Source organism: Salvelinus alpinus, chromosome 3 (genome assembly GCF_045679555.1).
Source record: "Salvelinus alpinus chromosome 3, SLU_Salpinus.1, whole genome shotgun sequence".
Taxonomy (NCBI): domain Eukaryota; kingdom Metazoa; phylum Chordata; class Actinopteri; order Salmoniformes; family Salmonidae; genus Salvelinus; species Salvelinus alpinus.
The window spans coordinates 96,717,407-96,734,388 of record NC_092088.1 but is presented as its reverse complement, the minus strand read 5'-3'; the positions used below and the strand labels follow the sequence as shown (position 1 = coordinate 96,734,388).

The 16,982-nt window shown below is 50.1% G+C and overlaps 1 protein-coding gene across 1 annotated transcript in view; it reads right to left on the bottom strand.

Moving 5' to 3' along the window:
* The window catches only part of LOC139569883 (A disintegrin and metalloproteinase with thrombospondin motifs 3-like), a 116,870-nt gene that overhangs the window by 81,031 nt on the left and 18,857 nt on the right, over positions 1–16,982 (bottom strand). Inside the window, exon 3 of the mRNA XM_071391205.1 lies at positions 15,923–16,119. Within this exon, the coding sequence (XP_071247306.1) occupies positions 15,923–16,119 (197 nt within the window). The remainder of the gene's footprint in view (positions 1–15,922; positions 16,120–16,982) is intronic.

The window sequence follows — 16,982 nt, the reverse complement described above, 5'->3', positions numbered from 1 at the left end:
GACAGTAGAATATGGAATCATCAACAGATGGTGGACCACAGAGCAGCAGGCCTCCTCAACAGACAGTAGGCTATGGAATCATAGAACAGATGGACCACAGAGCAGCAGGCCTCCTCAACAGACAGTAGGCTATGGAATCATCAACAGATGGTGGACCACAGAGCAGCAGGCCTCCTCAACAGACATTAGGCTATGGAATCATCAACAGATGGTGGACCACAGAGCAGCAGGCCTCCTCAACAGACATTAGGCTATGGAATCATCAACAGATGGTGGACCATAGAGCAGCAGGCCTCCTCAACAGACAGTAGAATATGGAATCATCAACAGATGGTGGACCATAGAGCAGCAGGCCTCCTCAACAGACAGTAGAATATGGAATCATCAACAGATGGTGGACCATAGAGCAGCAGGCCTCCTCAACAGACAGTAGAATATGGAATCATCAACAGATGGTGGACCATAGAGCAGCAGGCCTCCTCAACAGACAGTAGAATATGGAATCATCAACAGATGGTGGACCATAGAGCAGCAGGCCTCCTCAACAGACATTAGGCTATGGAATCATCAACAGATGGTGGACCATAGAGCAGCAGGCCTCCTCAACAGACATTAGAATATGGAATCATCAACAGATGGTGGACCATAGAGCAGCAGGCCTCCTCAACAGACAGTAGAATATGGAATCATCAACAGATGGTGGACCATAGAGCAGCAGGCCTCCTCAACAGACAGTAGAATATGGAATCATCAACAGATGGACCATAGAGCAGCAGGCCTCCTCAACAGACATTAGAATATGGAATCATCAACAGATGGTGGACCATAGAGCAGCAGGCCTCCTCAACAGACAGTAGAATATGGAATCATCAACAGATGGACCATAGAGCAGCAGGCCTCCTCAACAGACATTAGGCTATGGAATCATAGAACAGATGGTGGACCATAGAGCAGCAGGCCTCCTCAACAGACATTAGGCTATGGAATCATCAACAGATGGACCATAGAGCAGCAGGCCTCCTCAACAGACATTAGGCTATGGAATCATCAACAGATGGACCATAGAGCAGCAGGCCTCCTCAACAGACATTAGGCTATGGAATCATAGAACAGATGGTGGACCATAGAGCAGCAGGCCTCCTCAACAGACAATAGGCTATGGAATCATCAACCGATGGTGGACCATAGAGCAGCAGGCCTCCTCAACAGACAGTAGGCTATGGAATCATCAACAGATGGACCATAGAGCAGCAGGCCTCCTCAACCAACAGTAGAATATGGAATCATCAACAGATGGTGAACCATAGAGCAGCAGGCCTCCTCAACAGACATTAAGCTATGGAATCATCAACAGATGGACCATCGAGCAGCAGGCCTCCTCAACAGACATTAGGCTATGGAATCATCAACAGATGGTGGACCATAGAGCAGCAGGCCTCCTCAACAGACAGTAGAATATGGAATCATCAACAGATGGTGGACCACAAAGCAGCAGGCCTCCTCAACAGACAGTAGGCTATGGAATCATAGAACAGATGGACCACAGAGCAGCAGGCCTCCTCAACAGACAGTAGGCTATGGAATCATCAACAGATGGTGGACCACAGAGCAGCAGGCCTCCTCAACAGACATTAGGCTATGGAATCATCAACAGATGGTGGACCACAGAGCAGCAGGCCTCCTCAACAGACATTAGGCTATGGAATCATCAACAGATGGTGGACCATAGAGCAGCAGGCCTCCTCAACAGACAGTAGAATATGGAATCATCAACAGATGGTGGACCATAGAGCAGCAGGCCTCCTCAACAGACAGTAGAATATGGAATCATCAACAGATGGTGGACCATAGAGCAGCAGGCCTCCTCAACAGACAGTAGAATATGGAATCATCAACAGATGGTGGACCATAGAGCAGCAGGCCTCCTCAACAGACAGTAGAATATGGAATCATCAACAGATGGTGGACCATAGAGCAGCAGGCCTCCTCAACAGACATTAGGCTATGGAATCATCAACAGATGGTGGACCATAGAGCAGCAGGCCTCCTCAACAGACATTAGGCTATGGAATCATCAACAGATGGTGGACCATAGAGCAGCAGGCCTCCTCAACAGACAGTAGAATATGGAATCATCAACAGATGGTGGACCATAGAGCAGCAGGCCTCCTCAACAGACAGTAGAATATGGAATCATCAACAGATGGTGGACCATAGAGCAGCAGGCCTCCTCAACAGACAGTAGAATATGGAATCATCAACAGATGGTGGACCATAGAGCAGCAGGCCTCCTCAACAGACAGTAGAATATGGAATCATCAACAGATGGTGGACCATAGAGCAGCAGGCCTCCTCAACAGACAGTAGAATATGGAATCATCAACAGATGGTGGACCATAGAGCAGCAGGCCTCCTCAACAGACAGTAGAATATGGAATCATCAACAGATGGTGGACCATAGAGCAGCAGGCCTCCTCAACAGACAGTAGAATATGGAATCATCAACAGATGGTGGACCATAGAGCAGCAGGCCTCCTCAACAGACAGTAGAATATGGAATCATCAACAGATGGTGGACCATAGAGCAGCAGGCCTCCTCAACAGACAGTAGAATATGGAATCATCAACAGATGGTGGACCATAGAGCAGCAGGCCTCCTCAACAGACAGTAGAATATGGAATCATCAACAGATGGTGGACCATAGAGCAGCAGGCCTCCTCAACAGATAGTAGAATATGGAATCATCAACAGATGGTGGACCATAGAGCAGCAGGCCTCCTCAACAGATAGTAGAATATGGAATCATCAACAGATGGTGGACCATAGAGCAGCAGGCCTCCTCAACAGACATTCACTGCAGCCTGAAGGTGTTTAGTATGCTGTGTCAGGTGTCAGCCTGGCCTGGCAGAGCAGACCAGCAGGCCTCCTCAACAGACATTCACTGCAGCCTGAAGGTGTTTAGTATGCTGTGTCAGGTGTCAGCCTGGCATGGCAGAGCAGACCAGCAGGGCTCCTCAATGGACAGTAGAATATGGAATCATCAACAGATGGTGGACCATAGAGCAGCAGGCCTCCTCAACAGACATTCTCTGCAGCCTGAAGGTGTTTAGTATGCTGTGTTAGGTGTCAGCCTGGCCTGGCAGAGCAGACCAGCAGGCCTCCTCAACAGACATTCTCTGCAGCCTGAAGTTGTTTAGTATGCTGTGTCAGGTGTCAGCCTGGCCTGGCAGAGCAGACCAGCAGGCCTCCTCAACAGACATTCTCTGCAGCCTGAAGTTGTTTAGTATGCTGTGTCAGGTGTCAGCCTGGCCTGGCAGAGCAGACCAGCAGGCCTCCTCAACAGACATTCTCTGCAGCCTGAAGTTGTTTAGTATGCTGTGTCAGGTGTCAGCCTGGCCTGGCAGAGCAGACCAGCAGGCCTCCTCAACAGACATTCTCTGCAGCCTGAAGGTGTTTAGTATGCTGTGTCAGGTGTCAGCCTGGCCTGGCAGAGCAGAGCAGCAGGCCTCCTCAACAGACATTCTCTGCAGCCTGAAGGTGTTTAGTATGCTGTGTCAGGTGTCAGCCTGGCCTGGCAGAGCAGACCAGCAGGCCTCCTCAACAGACATTCTCTGCAGCCTGAAGTTGTTTAATATGCTGTGTCAGGTGTCAGCCTGGCCTGGCAGAGCAGACCAGCAGGCCTCCTCAACAGACATTCTCTGTAGCCTGAAGTTGTTTAATATGCTGTGTCAGGTGTCAGCCTGGCCTGGCAGAGCAGACCAGCAGGCCTCCTCAACAGACATTCTCTGCAGCCTGAAGGTGTTTAGTATGCTGTGTCAGGTGTCAGCCTGGCCTGGCAGAGCAGACCAGCAGGCCTCCTCAACAGACATTCTCTGCAGCCTGAAGGTGTTTAGTATGCTGTGTCAGGTGTCAGCCTGGCCTGGCAGAGCAGACCAGCAGGCCTCCTCAACAGACATTCTCTGCAGCCTGAAGGTGTTTAGTATGCTGTGTCAGGTGTCAGCCTGGCCTGGCAGAGCAGACCAGCAGGCCTCCTCAACAGACATTCACTGTAGCCTGAAGGTGTTTAATATGCTGTGTCAGGTGTCAGCCTGGCCTGGCAGAGCAGACCAGCAGGCCTCCTCAACAGACATTCTCTGTAGCCTGAAGGTGTTTAATATGCTGTGTCAGGTGTCAGCCTGGCCTGGCAGAGCAGACCAGCAGGCCTCCTCAACAGACATTCTCTGTAGCCTGAAGGTGTTTAATATGCTGTGTTAGTGTCAGCCTGGCCTGGCAGAGCAGACCAGCAGGCCTCCTCAACAGACATTCTCTGCAGCCTGAAGTTGTTTAGTATGCTGTGTCAGGTGTCAGCCTGGCCTGGCAGAGCAGACCAGCAGGCCTCCTCAACAGACATTCTCTGCAGCCTGAAGTTGTTTAGTATGCTGTGTCAGGTGTCAGCCTGGCCTGGCAGAGCAGACCAGCAGGCCTCCTCAACAGACATTCTCTGCAGCCTGAAGTTGTTTAGTATGCTGTGTCAGGTGTCAGCCTGGCCTGGCAGAGCAGACCAGCAGGCCTCCTCAACAGACATTCTCTGCAGCCTGAAGGTGTTTAGTATGCTGTGTCAGGTGTCAGCCTGGCCTGGCAGAGCAGAGCAGCAGGCCTCCTCAACAGACATTCTCTGTAGCCTGAAGTTGTTTAATATGCTGTGTTAGGTGTCAGCCTGGCCTGGCAGAGCAGACCAGCAGGCCTCCTCAACAGACATTCTCTGCAGCCTGAAGGTGTTTAGTATGCTGTGTCAGGTGTCAGCCTGGCCTGGCAGAGCAGACCAGCAGGCCTCCTCAACAGACATTCACTGTAGCCTGAAGGTGTTTAATATGCTGTGTCAGGTGTCAGCCTGGCCTGGCAGAGCAGACCAGCAGGCCTCCTCAACAGACATTCTCTGTAGCCTGAAGGTGTTTAATATGCTGTGTCAGGTGTCAGCCTGGCCTGGCAGAGCAGACCAGCAGGCCTCCTCAACAGACATTCTCTGTAGCCTGAAGGTGTTTAATATGCTGTGTTAGTGTCAGCCTGGCCTGGCAGAGCAGACCAGCAGGCCTCCTCAACAGACATTCTCTGTAGCCTGAAGGTGTTTAATATGCTGTGTTAGTGTCAGCCTGGCCTGGCAGAGCAGACCAGCAGGCCTCCTCAACAGACATTCTCTGTAGCCTGAAGGTGTTTAATATGCTGTGTTAGTGTCAGCCTGGCCTGGCAGAGCAGACCAGCAGGCCTCCTCAACAGACATTCTCTGTAGCCTGAAGGTGTTTAATATGCTGTGTTAGTGTCAGCCTGGCCTGGCAGAGCAGACCAGCAGGCCTCCTCAACAGACATTCTCTGTAGCCTGAAGGTGTTTAATATGCTGTGTCAGGTGTCAGCCTGGCCTGGCAGAGCAGACCAGCAGGGCTCCTCAACAGACATTCACTGCAGCCTGAAGGTGTTTAGTATGCTGTGTCAGGTGTCAGCCTGGCCTGGCAGAGCAGACCAGCAGGCCTCCTCAACAGACATTCTCTGCAGCCTGAAGGTGTTTAGTATGCTGTGTCAGGTGTCAGCCTGGCCTGGCAGAGCAGACCAGCAGGCCTCCTCAACAGACATTCACTGTAGCCTGAAGGTGTTTAATATGCTGTGTCAGGTGTCAGCCTGGCCTGGCAGAGCAGACCAGCAGGCCTCCTCAACAGACATTCTCTGTAGCCTGAAGGTGTTTAGTATGCTGTGTCAGGTGTCAGCCTGGCCTGGCAGAGCAGACCAGCAGGGCTCCTCAACAGACATTCTCTGTAGCCTGAAGTTGTTTAATATGCTGTGTTAGTGTCAGCCTGGCATGGCAGAGCAGACCAGCAGGGCTCCTCAACAGACATTCTCTGCAGCCTGAAGGTGTTTAGTATGCTGTGTCAGGTGTCAGCCTGAAGGTGTTTAGTATGCTGTGTCAGGTGTCAGCCTGAAGGTGTTTAGTATGCTGTGTCAGGTGTCAGCCTGAAGGTGTTTAGTATGCTGTGTCAGGTGTCAGCCTGAAGGTGTTTAGTATGCTGTGTCAGGTGTCAGCCTGAAGGTGTTTAGTATGCTGTGTCAGGTGTCAGCCTGAAGGTGTTTAGTATGCTGTGTCAGGTGTCAGCCTGAAGGTGTTTAGTATGCTGTGTCAGGTGTCAGCCTGAAGGTGTTTAGTATGCTGTGTCAGGTGTCAGCCTGAAGGTGTTTAGTATGCTGTGTCAGGTGTCAGCCTGAAGGTGTTTAGTATGCTGTGTCAGGTGTCAGCCTGAAGGTGTTTAGTATGCTGTGTCAGGTGTCAGCCTGAAGGTGTTTAGTATGCTGTGTCAGGTGTCAGCCTGAAGGTGTTTAGTATGCTGTGTCAGGTGTCAGCCTGAAGGTGTTTAGTATGCTGTGTCAGGTGTCAGCCTGAAGGTGTTTAGTATGCTGTGTCAGGTGTCAGCCTGAAGGTGTTTAGTATGCTGTGTCAGGTGTCAGCCTGAAGGTGTTTAGTATGCTGTGTCAGGTGTCAGCCTGAAGGTGTTTAATATGCTGTGTCAGGTGTCAGCCTGAAGGTGTTTAGTATGCTGTGTTAGTGTCAGCCTGAAGGTGTTTAATATGCTGTGTCAGGTGTCAGCCTGAAGGTGTTTAGTATGCTGTGTCAGGTGTCAGCCTGAAGGTGTTTAGTATGCTGTGTCAGGTGTCAGCCTGAAGGTGTTTAGTATGCTGTGTCAGGTGTCAGCCTGAAGGTGTTTAGTATGCTGTGTCAGGTGTCAGCCTGAAGGTGTTTAGTATGCTGTGTCAGGTGTCAGCCTGAAGGTGTTTAGTATGCTGTGTCAGGTGTCAGCCTGAAGGTGTTTAGTATGCTGTGTCAGGTGTCAGCCTGAAGGTGTTTAGTATGCTGTGTCAGGTGTCAGCCTGAAGGTGTTTAGTATGCTGTGTCAGGTGTCAGCCTGAAGGTGTTTAGTATGCTGTGTCAGGTGTCAGCCTGAAGGTATTTAGTATGCTGTGTCAGGTGTCAGCCTGAAGGTGTTTAGTATGCTGTGTCAGGTGTCAGCCTGAAGGTGTTTAGTATGCTGTGTCAGGTGTCAGCCTGAAGGTGTTTAGTATGCTGTGTCAGGTGTCAGCCTGAAGGTGTTTAGTATGCTGTGTCAGGTGTCAGCCTGAAGGTGTTTAGTATGCTGTGTCAGGTGTCAGCCTGAAGGTGTTTAGTATGCTGTGTCAGGTGTCAGCCTGAAGGTGTTTAGTATGCTGTGTCAGGTGTCAGCCTGAAGGTGTTTAGTATGCTGTGTCAGGTGTCAGCCTGAAGGTGTTTAATATGCTGTGTCAGGTGTCAGCCTGAAGGTGTTTAGTATGCTGTGTTAGTGTCAGCCTGAAGGTGTTTAATATGCTGTGTCAGGTGTCAGCCTGAAGGTGTTTAGTATGCTGTGTCAGGTGTCAGCCTGAAGGTGTTTAGTATGCTGTGTCAGGTGTCAGCCTGAAGGTGTTTAGTATGCTGTGTCAGGTGTCAGCCTGAAGGTGTTTAGTATGCTGTGTCAGGTGTCAGCCTGAAGGTGTTTAGTATGCTGTGTCAGGTGTCAGCCTGAAGGTGTTTAGTATGCTGTGTCAGGTGTCAGCCTGAAGGTGTTTAGTACGCTGTGTCAGGTGTCAGCCTGAAGGTGTTTAGTATGCTGTGTCAGGTGTCAGCCTGAAGGTGTTTAGTATGCTGTGTCAGGTGTCAGCCTGAAGGTGTTTAGTATGCTGTGTCAGGTGTCAGCCTGAAGGTGTTTAGTATGCTGTGTCAGGTGTCAGCCTGAAGGTGTTTAGTATGCTGTGTCAGGTGTCAGCCTGAAGGTGTTTAGTATGCTGTGTCAGGTGTCAGCCTGAAGGTGTTTAGTATGCTGTGTCAGGTGTCAGCCTGGAGGTGTTTAATATGCTGTGTCAGGTGTCAGCCTGAAGGTGTTTAGTATGCTGTGTCAGGTGTCAGCCTGAAGGTGTTTAGTATGCTGTGTCAGGTGTCAGCCTGAAGGTGTTTAGTATGCTGTGTCAGGTGTCAGCCTGAAGGTGTTTAGTATGCTGTGTCAGGTGTCAGCCTGAAGGTGTTTAGTATGCTGTGTCAGGTGTCAGCCTGAAGGTGTTTAGTACGCTGTGTCAGGTGTCAGCCTGAAGGTGTTTAGTACGCTGTGTCAGGTGTCAGCCTGAAGGTGTTTAGTATGCTGTGTCAGGTGTCAGCCTGAAGGTGTTTAGTATGCTGTGTCAGGTGTCAGCCTGAAGGTGTTTAGTATGCTGTGTCAGGTGTCAGCCTGAAGGTGTTTAGTATGCTGTGTCAGGTGTCAGCCTGGCCTGGCAGAGCAGAGCAGCAGGCCTCCTCAACAGACATTCTCTGTAGCCTGAAGGTGTTTAATATGCTGTGTTAGTGTCAGCCTGGCCTGGCAGAGCAGAGCAGCAGGGCTGAGCAGTAGCAGATCCTCTAGTCGGGTGGATGTGTGTTCTGATTGGCTGCCATGCAAAGCAGCAGTCCAGCACCAGCCAGCCCCATCCCGCCACAGCCCCCCTCCCCCCCCGCCCCGCCCCGCCCTCTCCACTCCCAGTCAACTCACAGTGGCTGCCTCCCAAATGGAAACCTATTCCCTATATAGTGCACAACGTTTAACAAGCAGTCCTAGGGAATAGGGTGCCATTTAAGATACAACAGTGACAGGTCTAGTGCAGCTAATCAGACCACCCTGATGGTGATGGTAACTGTTACAGAGTGAAACCAGCACCCTGTGGAAATGTGACTTGGTGGATTAGGGTTGTGGAATCAGATTAAGGTGGAAGGAGCTGCCTGAGACTGTAATGAACAAACAGAGAGGTTTTTCTCTTTCATTAGTAATCCATCAACATTCAGAGAGAGAGAGAGAGAGAGAGAGAGAGAGAGAGCGACAGAGCGCGAGAGAGAGAGAGAGAGCGAGAGAGAGAGAGAGGGGCGAGGGATACATAACGTGTCAACGTCCACTATGTGAGAGGAGGGGACTAGTACAGTAACAACTAGGCCCTGAGGGGGAATCTATACACATTGGGGGGGGGGGGGGTGAGAATCAGTCTGGCCAGCGAGCCAGCAACAAAGCTGTTACTACTCTATCATGGCAAGTCATCCCCACGAGAGAGCACAGTTTTCCAACTTCCACAAACAGTCATCTTGTACTGCAGGTAAAGGTCAACTGGTTTGGTCAATTACATTCCAATAGCTTTTTGGAATTTCAGTTTACATAAGTGAATTTAAATGGAATTGACCCCCCAACCCTGGTCTGAATGGTGAATAGTACAGTAAGCTGTTCACAGGAAAGTTAAAGCACTCACACACAGCCAAACAGTGTATAGGGGACAAACAGTTAGGAAAGATTTAAAGGTCCCGAACACTCATTCTGATTCCCATGTAAAATTGCCTTTTGAGTGACTAAAACATCACCCACAATATTTTTCACCAATAAAACATTTCAAAATTTGAAGTTAGGAAGTCTGAAAGGACAGATTGAGTAGGCAGGGAGCTAGTAGGCTGAGTGGGCGGGGACCTAGTAGACTGAGTGGGCGGGGAGCTAGTAGTCTGAGTGGGCGGGGACCTAGTAGTCTGAGTGGGCGGGGACCTAGTAGTCTGAGTGGGCGGGGACCTAGTAGTCTGAGTGGGCGGGGAGCTAGTAGTCTGAGTGGGCGGGGAGCTAGTAGACTGGGCGGGGACCTAGTAGTCTGAGTGGGCGGGGACCTAGTAGTCTGAGTGGGCGGGGAGCTAGTAGTCTGAGTGGGCGGGGACCTAGTAGTCTGAGTGGGCGGGGACCTAGTAGTCTGAGTGGGCGGGGACCTAGTAGTCTGAGTGGGCGGGGACCTAGTAGTCTGATTGGGCGGGGAGCTAGTAGTCTGAGTGGGCGGGGAGCTAGTAGTGTGAGTGGGCGGGGACCTAGTAGTCTGAGTGGGCGGGGAGCTAGTAGTCTGAGTGGGCGGGGACCTAGTAGTCTGAGTGGGCGGGGACCTAGTAGTCTGAGTGGGCGGGGACCTAGTAGTCTGAGTGGGCGGGGACCTAGTAGTCTGAGTGGGCGGGGACCTAGTAGTCTGAGTGGGCGGGGACCTAGTAGTCTGAGTGGGCGGGGAGCTAGTAGTCTGAGTGGGCGGGGACCTAGTAGTCTGAGTGGGCGGGGACCTAGTAGTCTGAGTGGGCGGGGACCTAGTAGTCTGAGTGGGCGGGGACCTAGTAGTCTGAGTGGGCGGGGTCCTAGTAGTCTGAGTGGGCGGGGAGCTAGTAGTCTGAGTGGGCGGGGAGCTAGTAGACTGAGTGGGCGGGGACCTAGTAGTCTGAGTGGGCGGGGACCTAGTAGTCTGAGTGGGCGGGGACCTAGTAGTCTGAGTGGGCGGGGACCTAGTAGTCTGAGTGGGCGGGGAGCTAGTAGTGTGAGTGGGCGGGGAGCTAGTAGTGTGAGTGGACGGGGACCTAGTAGTCTGAGTGGGCGTGGACCTAGTTGTCTGAGTGGGCGTGGACCTAGTTGTCTGAGTGGGCGGGGAGCTAGTAGTCTGAGTGGGCGGGGAGCTAGTAGACTGAGTGGGCGGGGACCTAGTAGTCTGAGTGGACGGGGACCTAGTAGTCTGAGTGGGCGGGGAGCTAGTAGACTGATTGGGCGGGGACCTAGTAGTCTGAGTGGGCGGGGACCTAGTAGTCTGAGTGGGCGGGGACCTAGTAGGATGAGTGGGCGGGGACCTAGTAGGATGAGTGGGCAGGGAGATAGTTGACTGATTGGGCGGGGACCTCGTAGGCTGAGTGGGCGGGGACCTAGTAGTCTGAGTGGGCGGGGACCTAGTAGTCTGAGTGGGTGGGGAGCTAGTAGTCTGAGTGGGCGGGGAGCTAGTAGGCTGAGTGGACGGGGACCTAGTAATCTGAGTGGGCGGGGACCTAGTAGTCTGAGTGGGCGGGGACCTAGTAGACTGAGTGGGCGGGTACCTAGTAGTCTGAGTGGGCGGGGACCTAGTAGGCTGAGTGGGCGGGGACCTAGTAGTCTGAGTGGGTGGGGAGCTAGTAGTCTGAGTGGGCGGGGACCTAGTAATCTGAGTGGGCGGGGACCTAGTAGACTGAGTGGGCGGGTACCTAGTAGTCTGAGTGGGCGGGGACCTAGTAGGCTGAGTGGGCGGGGACCTAGTAGGCTTAGTGGGCGGGGACCTAGTAATCTGATTGGGCGGGGAGCTAGTAGTATGAGTGGGCGGGGAGCTAGTAGTCTGAGTGGGCGGGGACCTAGTAGGCTGAGTGGGCGGGGACCTAGTAGGCTGAGTGGGCGGGGACCTAGTAGGCTGAGTGGGCGGGGAGCTAGTAGGCTGAGTGGGCGGGGAGCTAGTAGTCTGAGTGGGCGGGGAGCTAGTAGTCTGAGTGGGCGGGGACCTAGTAGACTGAGTGGGCGGGGAGCTAGTAGACTGATTGGGTGGGGAGCTAGTAGTCTGAGTGGGCGGGGAGCTAGTAGTCTGAGTGGGCGGGGACCTAGTAGTCTGAGTGGGCGGGGAGCTAGTAGTCTGAGTGGGCGGGGAGCTAGTAGTCTGAGTGGGCGGGGAGTTAGTAGACTGATTGGGCGGGGACCTAGTAGTCTGAGTGGGCGGGGACCTAGTAGACTGAGTGGGCGGGGACCTAGTAGTCTGAGTGGGCGGGGACCTAGTAGACTGAGTGGGCGGGGACCTAGTAGTCTGAGTGGGCGGGGACCTAGTAGACTGAGTGGGCGGGGACCTAGTAGTCTGAGTGGGCGGGGACCTAGTAGACTGATTGGGTGGGGAGCTAGTAGGCTGAGTGGGCGGGGACCTAGTAGTCTGAGTGGGCGGGGACCTAGTAGTCTGAGTGGGCGGGGACCTAGTTGTCTGAGTGGGCGGGGACCTAGTAGACTGAGTGGGCGGGGACCTAGTAGTCTGAGTGGGCGGGGACCTAGTAGTCTGAGTGGGCGGGGACCTAGTAGACTGAGTGGGCGGGGACCTAGTAGTCTGAGTGGGCGGGGAGCTAGTAGACTGATTGGGTGGGGACCTAGTAGTCTGAGTGGGCGGGGACCTAGTAGTCTGAGTGGGCGGGGACCTAGTAGACTGAGTGGGCGGGGACCTAGTAGTCTGAGTGGGCGGGGAGCTAGTAGACTGATTGGGTGGGGACCTAGTAGTCTGAGTGGGCGGGGAGCTAGTAGTCTGAGTGGGCGGGGACCTATTAGTCTGAGTGGGCGGGGTCCTAGTAGTCTGAGTGGGCGGGGAGCTAGTAGTCTGAGTGGGCGGGGACCTAGTAGTCTGAGTGGGCGGGGAGCTAGTAGTCTGAGTGGGCGGGGACCTAGTAGTCTGAGTGGGCGGGGAGCTAGTAGTCTGAGTGGGCGGGGACCTAGTAGTGTGAGTGGGCGGGGACCTAGTAGTCTGAGTGGGCGGGGACCTAGTAGTCTGAGTGGGCGGGGACCTAGTAGACTGATTGGGCGGGGACCTAGTAGACTGAGTGGGCGGGGAGCTAGTAGTCTGAGTGGGCGGGGACCTAGTAGTCTGAGTGGGCGGGGACCTAGTAGTCTGAGTGGGCGGGGAGCTAGTAGTCTGAGTGGGCGGGGACCTAGTAGTCTGAGTGGGCGGACACCTAGTAGACTGAGTGGGCGGGGACCTAGTTGTCTGAGTGGGCGGGGAGCTAGTAGACTGATTGGGCGAGGAGCTAGTAGACTGATTGGGCGAGGAGCTAGTAGACTGAGTGGGCGGGGAGTTCACCTTGAGTGACGGTTCTTTGAAAACGTCCATGTCAACCACCATGGACACAGTGAGCAGTGCTGCAGGCACTGCAGGCACATCTCAAGCAAATGTTCTGATACACAAATCAACTCAAACAACAATGAAATTGTATGCAACATCCAATCCTGTCATACATACTCTCTCACGGTTTCACAAATTATGTATTAATCCTGTTTGGTTATTGAATAAAGCATCAATATCGACAAAATGCTATTTCCATGACAGAGACTGACCAGGTGAAAGCGATGATCCCTTATTGCTGTTACTTCAAATCAGTGTAGATGAAGTGGAGGAGACGGGTTAAAGAATTATTTTGAAGCCTTGAGACAAATGAGACATTGATTGTGTATGTGTGCCATTCAGAGGGTGAATGGGCAAGACAAAAGACTGAAGTGCCTTTGAATGGGGTCTGGTAGTAGGTGTCAGGCGCACCGGTTTAAACTGTAACACTAGTGGGTTGAATGGGGTCTGGTAGTAGGTGTCAGGCACAACACTAGTGGGTTGAATGGGGTCTGGTAGTAGGTGTCAGGGACAACACTAGTGGGTTGAACGGGGTCTGGTAGTAGGTGTCAGGGACAACACTAGTGGGTTGAATGGGGTCTGGTAGTAGGTGTCAGGTACACCGGTTTAAACTGTAACACTAGTGGGTTGAATGGGGTCTGGTAGTAGGTGTCAGGTACAACACTAGTGGGTTGAATGGGGTCTGGTAGTAGGTGTCAGGTTCACCGGTTTAAACTGTAACACTAGTGGGTTGAATGGGGTCTGGTAGTCGGTGTCAGGTTCACCGGTTTAAACTGCAACACTAGTGGGTTGAATGGGGTCTGGTAGTAGGTGTCAGGCACAACACTAGTGGGTTGAATGGGGTCTGGTAGTAGGTGTCAGGGACAACACTAGTGGGTTGAACGGGGTCTGGTAGTAGGTGTCAGGGACAACACTAGTGGGTTGAATGGGGTCTGGTAGTAGGTGTCAGGTTCACCGGTTTAAACTGCAACACTGGTGGGTTGAATGGGGTCTGGTAGTAGGTGCCAGGCACACCGGTTTAAACTGCAACACTAGTGGGTTGAATGGGGTCTGGTAGTAGGTGTCAGACACACCACTAGTGGGTTGAATGGGGTCTGGTAGTAGGTGTCAGGCACTCCGGTTTGAACTACAACACTAGTGGGTTTTTCCAACTCAGTATTAGGAAGGTGTTCCTAATGTTTGGTAATACTCAGTGTGTATTAACTCAGACAATGTTCATAACTCATGACCATCAACGATGTCAAGAAGTTTGTATGAATCTCCTGTTTGAAATGTCTCTCGACGTAATGACGTGACGACTGTGTTGGGGGGTTTTTGGCAACCCTTCCCCTTGCTTTTGTTCCATGCTGGCTGAAGACCTAGCTAGCCAGTAACTTCTCTAGCGAACACCAGACACAGACGAAAGCTGAAACCTAGAAGTACATGTGCCTTAGAATAGATGAATAGGGGAAACCTCTAATTATATTTGTTGACACGCCGCAGTCAACTTTAGGCATCAGTTGACTAGCTAACTAGCTATGTAAACCATACCCCTCTGCAAACACGCCTTCTGCCATGTTGGTTACAAGGCGTACCTTATTTAAATGAGGTAAGAGAATAAGACGTTACCATTGGTGTATTAAAATGAGAGTCTTTTTGTGATGTCACAAAAAAACCTTAATAATCCCGCCTCCTGAATCCAAGTGTGACTTTATGATCAAACTTTAGAAGCAACAGTCATTTGTTATACTTTGGTCATCTTTGATCTCGTTTCATCCTAATATAATCCAATTTGATTAAAAACATGATTTTTGACTGTACGGGACCTTTTAAGGTAACACTTAAGTAGAGCGGTGGGTATGTGATGTGTAACATTCACATGGGGCGATTCCATGCCAGCGTAGACCCCATATATTTTATATCTCAGATTGTTCTGCCAATTATCACATAGATACTTCATTGGTAGGAAGGATATTTAACATTCTTTTTACATTTGTATCACAAACAATTTTTTTCACTAATTGTTTATTTTATTTTATTGTATTAATCATAATGAAAGTGGACATTGTAGACCCTTTTTAAACCTATACATGCCTCCTGTAAGACCCTATGATCTGTGAACCGTACATGACACAGACAAAATCTTTATAGTGTGCTCTAAAATATGGTGTATGTATTGATTCTGAAATACTATTTTCACATTCATTTATGCAACATTTAAAATATGAATATCTCAACAGTATTGTTTGGATCAATATACTCTACAAGTACATACAATTTCCAGAGTGGGCTCTCTGCTAACTCCGAAGATACGATTTATGAGCCCCGCCAACACAGTGAATGGGAAAATGGATACAAAAGGGAACTCCCTCTGCTGGTGATTTGCTGAATGTGCAATCCTAAAGGAGGGCTGTGGTTGGTTAATGACTTTATAATATCAATTTCTATGTATAAAATGGGTCATATCATTAAAAGTACCAGAGAGCCCACTCTGGAAATGTGTTTGAAGAATATATTGTTACAACCAATATGTTTTTAAAAAAAGGGTACTTTTGAGATATTAATATAAGTATTTTAAATGTTGATGAAATTAGTGTGAATTTTTTTTCTCCAAAATCTAAACATACTCCATATGTGAGAGAACAATATAAGGAGGATAACGACACTCAGACGTCTGTATCACGTACGGTTCACAGACCTACTGCTGCGTTTACACAGCCCAATTCTGAGCTTAACTTCACTATTTGGTCTTTTGACCAATCAGTTTAGCTCTGAAAAAGATCTGATGTGAAAAGATCTGATGTGATTGATCAAAAGACCAATTTATGGAGAAAGAAAATATCAGAATTGGGCTGCCTGTGTAAACGCAGCCATAGGGTTTAAAAAGGGCCTACAAAGGCCACTTTCATCATGATTTTCCCCAAAAATTGTTGGTGATACAAATAGAAAAAGCAGGTCAAACATCCTTCCTCCCAATGAAGTTACTATGTGAGCATTGCCAGAACAATCTGACATACCAAAAATATTTTCGGCCTACACTGGCGTGGAATCGCCAATAGCATTCACAAAGTATTTATATGCTTAATTATTTATTTACTGACTAACGAAATAACCACAGAAATACATAAAACAAACAATAGATATTGGTTACTAACACAATGCATTGATAAGTCCCTAGTGGGCTAAACCGGTATGACGGTGTGGCATAAAGAGTAAAAATGAACTTACTATGTTGATGAGTGTGAGGACATAGTTCTGTACGTGCTCCTTGCCATGGAAGCGCACCACAGAGTCGTCCACAGCCAGCAGCACCTCGATGTTGTAGTCGTCCTTCTTGGCGTGCCGCCGTTTGCGCACAGACTCTGTCAGCTTGTGCTCCAAGAGGTCCAGACCACCGGGGAGGTTAGCAATCCCAAAGTCTGTCACTGTGTGGAAGAGAAGAGACATGAGGAATTACAACAAGTAAATTAGCTACATTTAGCATACAGCAGCATGTTTACATGAGGAATTACAACAAGTAAATTAGCTACATTTAGCATACAGCAGCATGTTTACATGAGGAATTACAACAAGTAAATTAGCTACATTTAGCATACAGCAGCATGTTTACATGAGGAATTACAACAAGTAAATTAGCTACATTTAGCATACAGCAGCATGTTTACATGAGGAATTACAACAAGTAAATTAGCTACATTTAGCATACAGCAGCATGTTTACATGAGGAATTACAACAAGTAAATTAGCTACATTTAGCATACAGCAGCATGTTTACATGAGGAATTACAACAAGTAAATTAGCTACATTTAGCATACAGCAGCATGTTTACATGAGGAATTACAACAAGTAAATTAGCTACATTTAGCATACAGCAGCATGTTTACATGAGGATGAGGAGATAGTATGGCCTCGTCCCTGATGGCACCCAATTCCCTATTTAGTGCACTCCTTGTAGCTGCTTCATAACATTAAACATGGAAAACGGTGCCATTGTGGACATAGCCTATGAGTTTGCTGCTCAAGCGTTGGTCAAAAGTAGTGCACTTAAATAGGAAATGGGGACACAGCCAAGCTTTAAAATCGTCTCGTGTCGTCTCAACGAGGCAGACAGTCCAGACATGAACAGGAGAGACTGTACAAGGCTGAACTGAGACCTGTTCAATAATGCAGACAGTCCAGACATGAACAGGAGAGACTGTACAAGGCTGAACTGAGACCTGTACAATGATGCAGACAGTCCAGACATGAACAGGAGAGACTGTACAAGGCTGAACTGAGACCTGTACA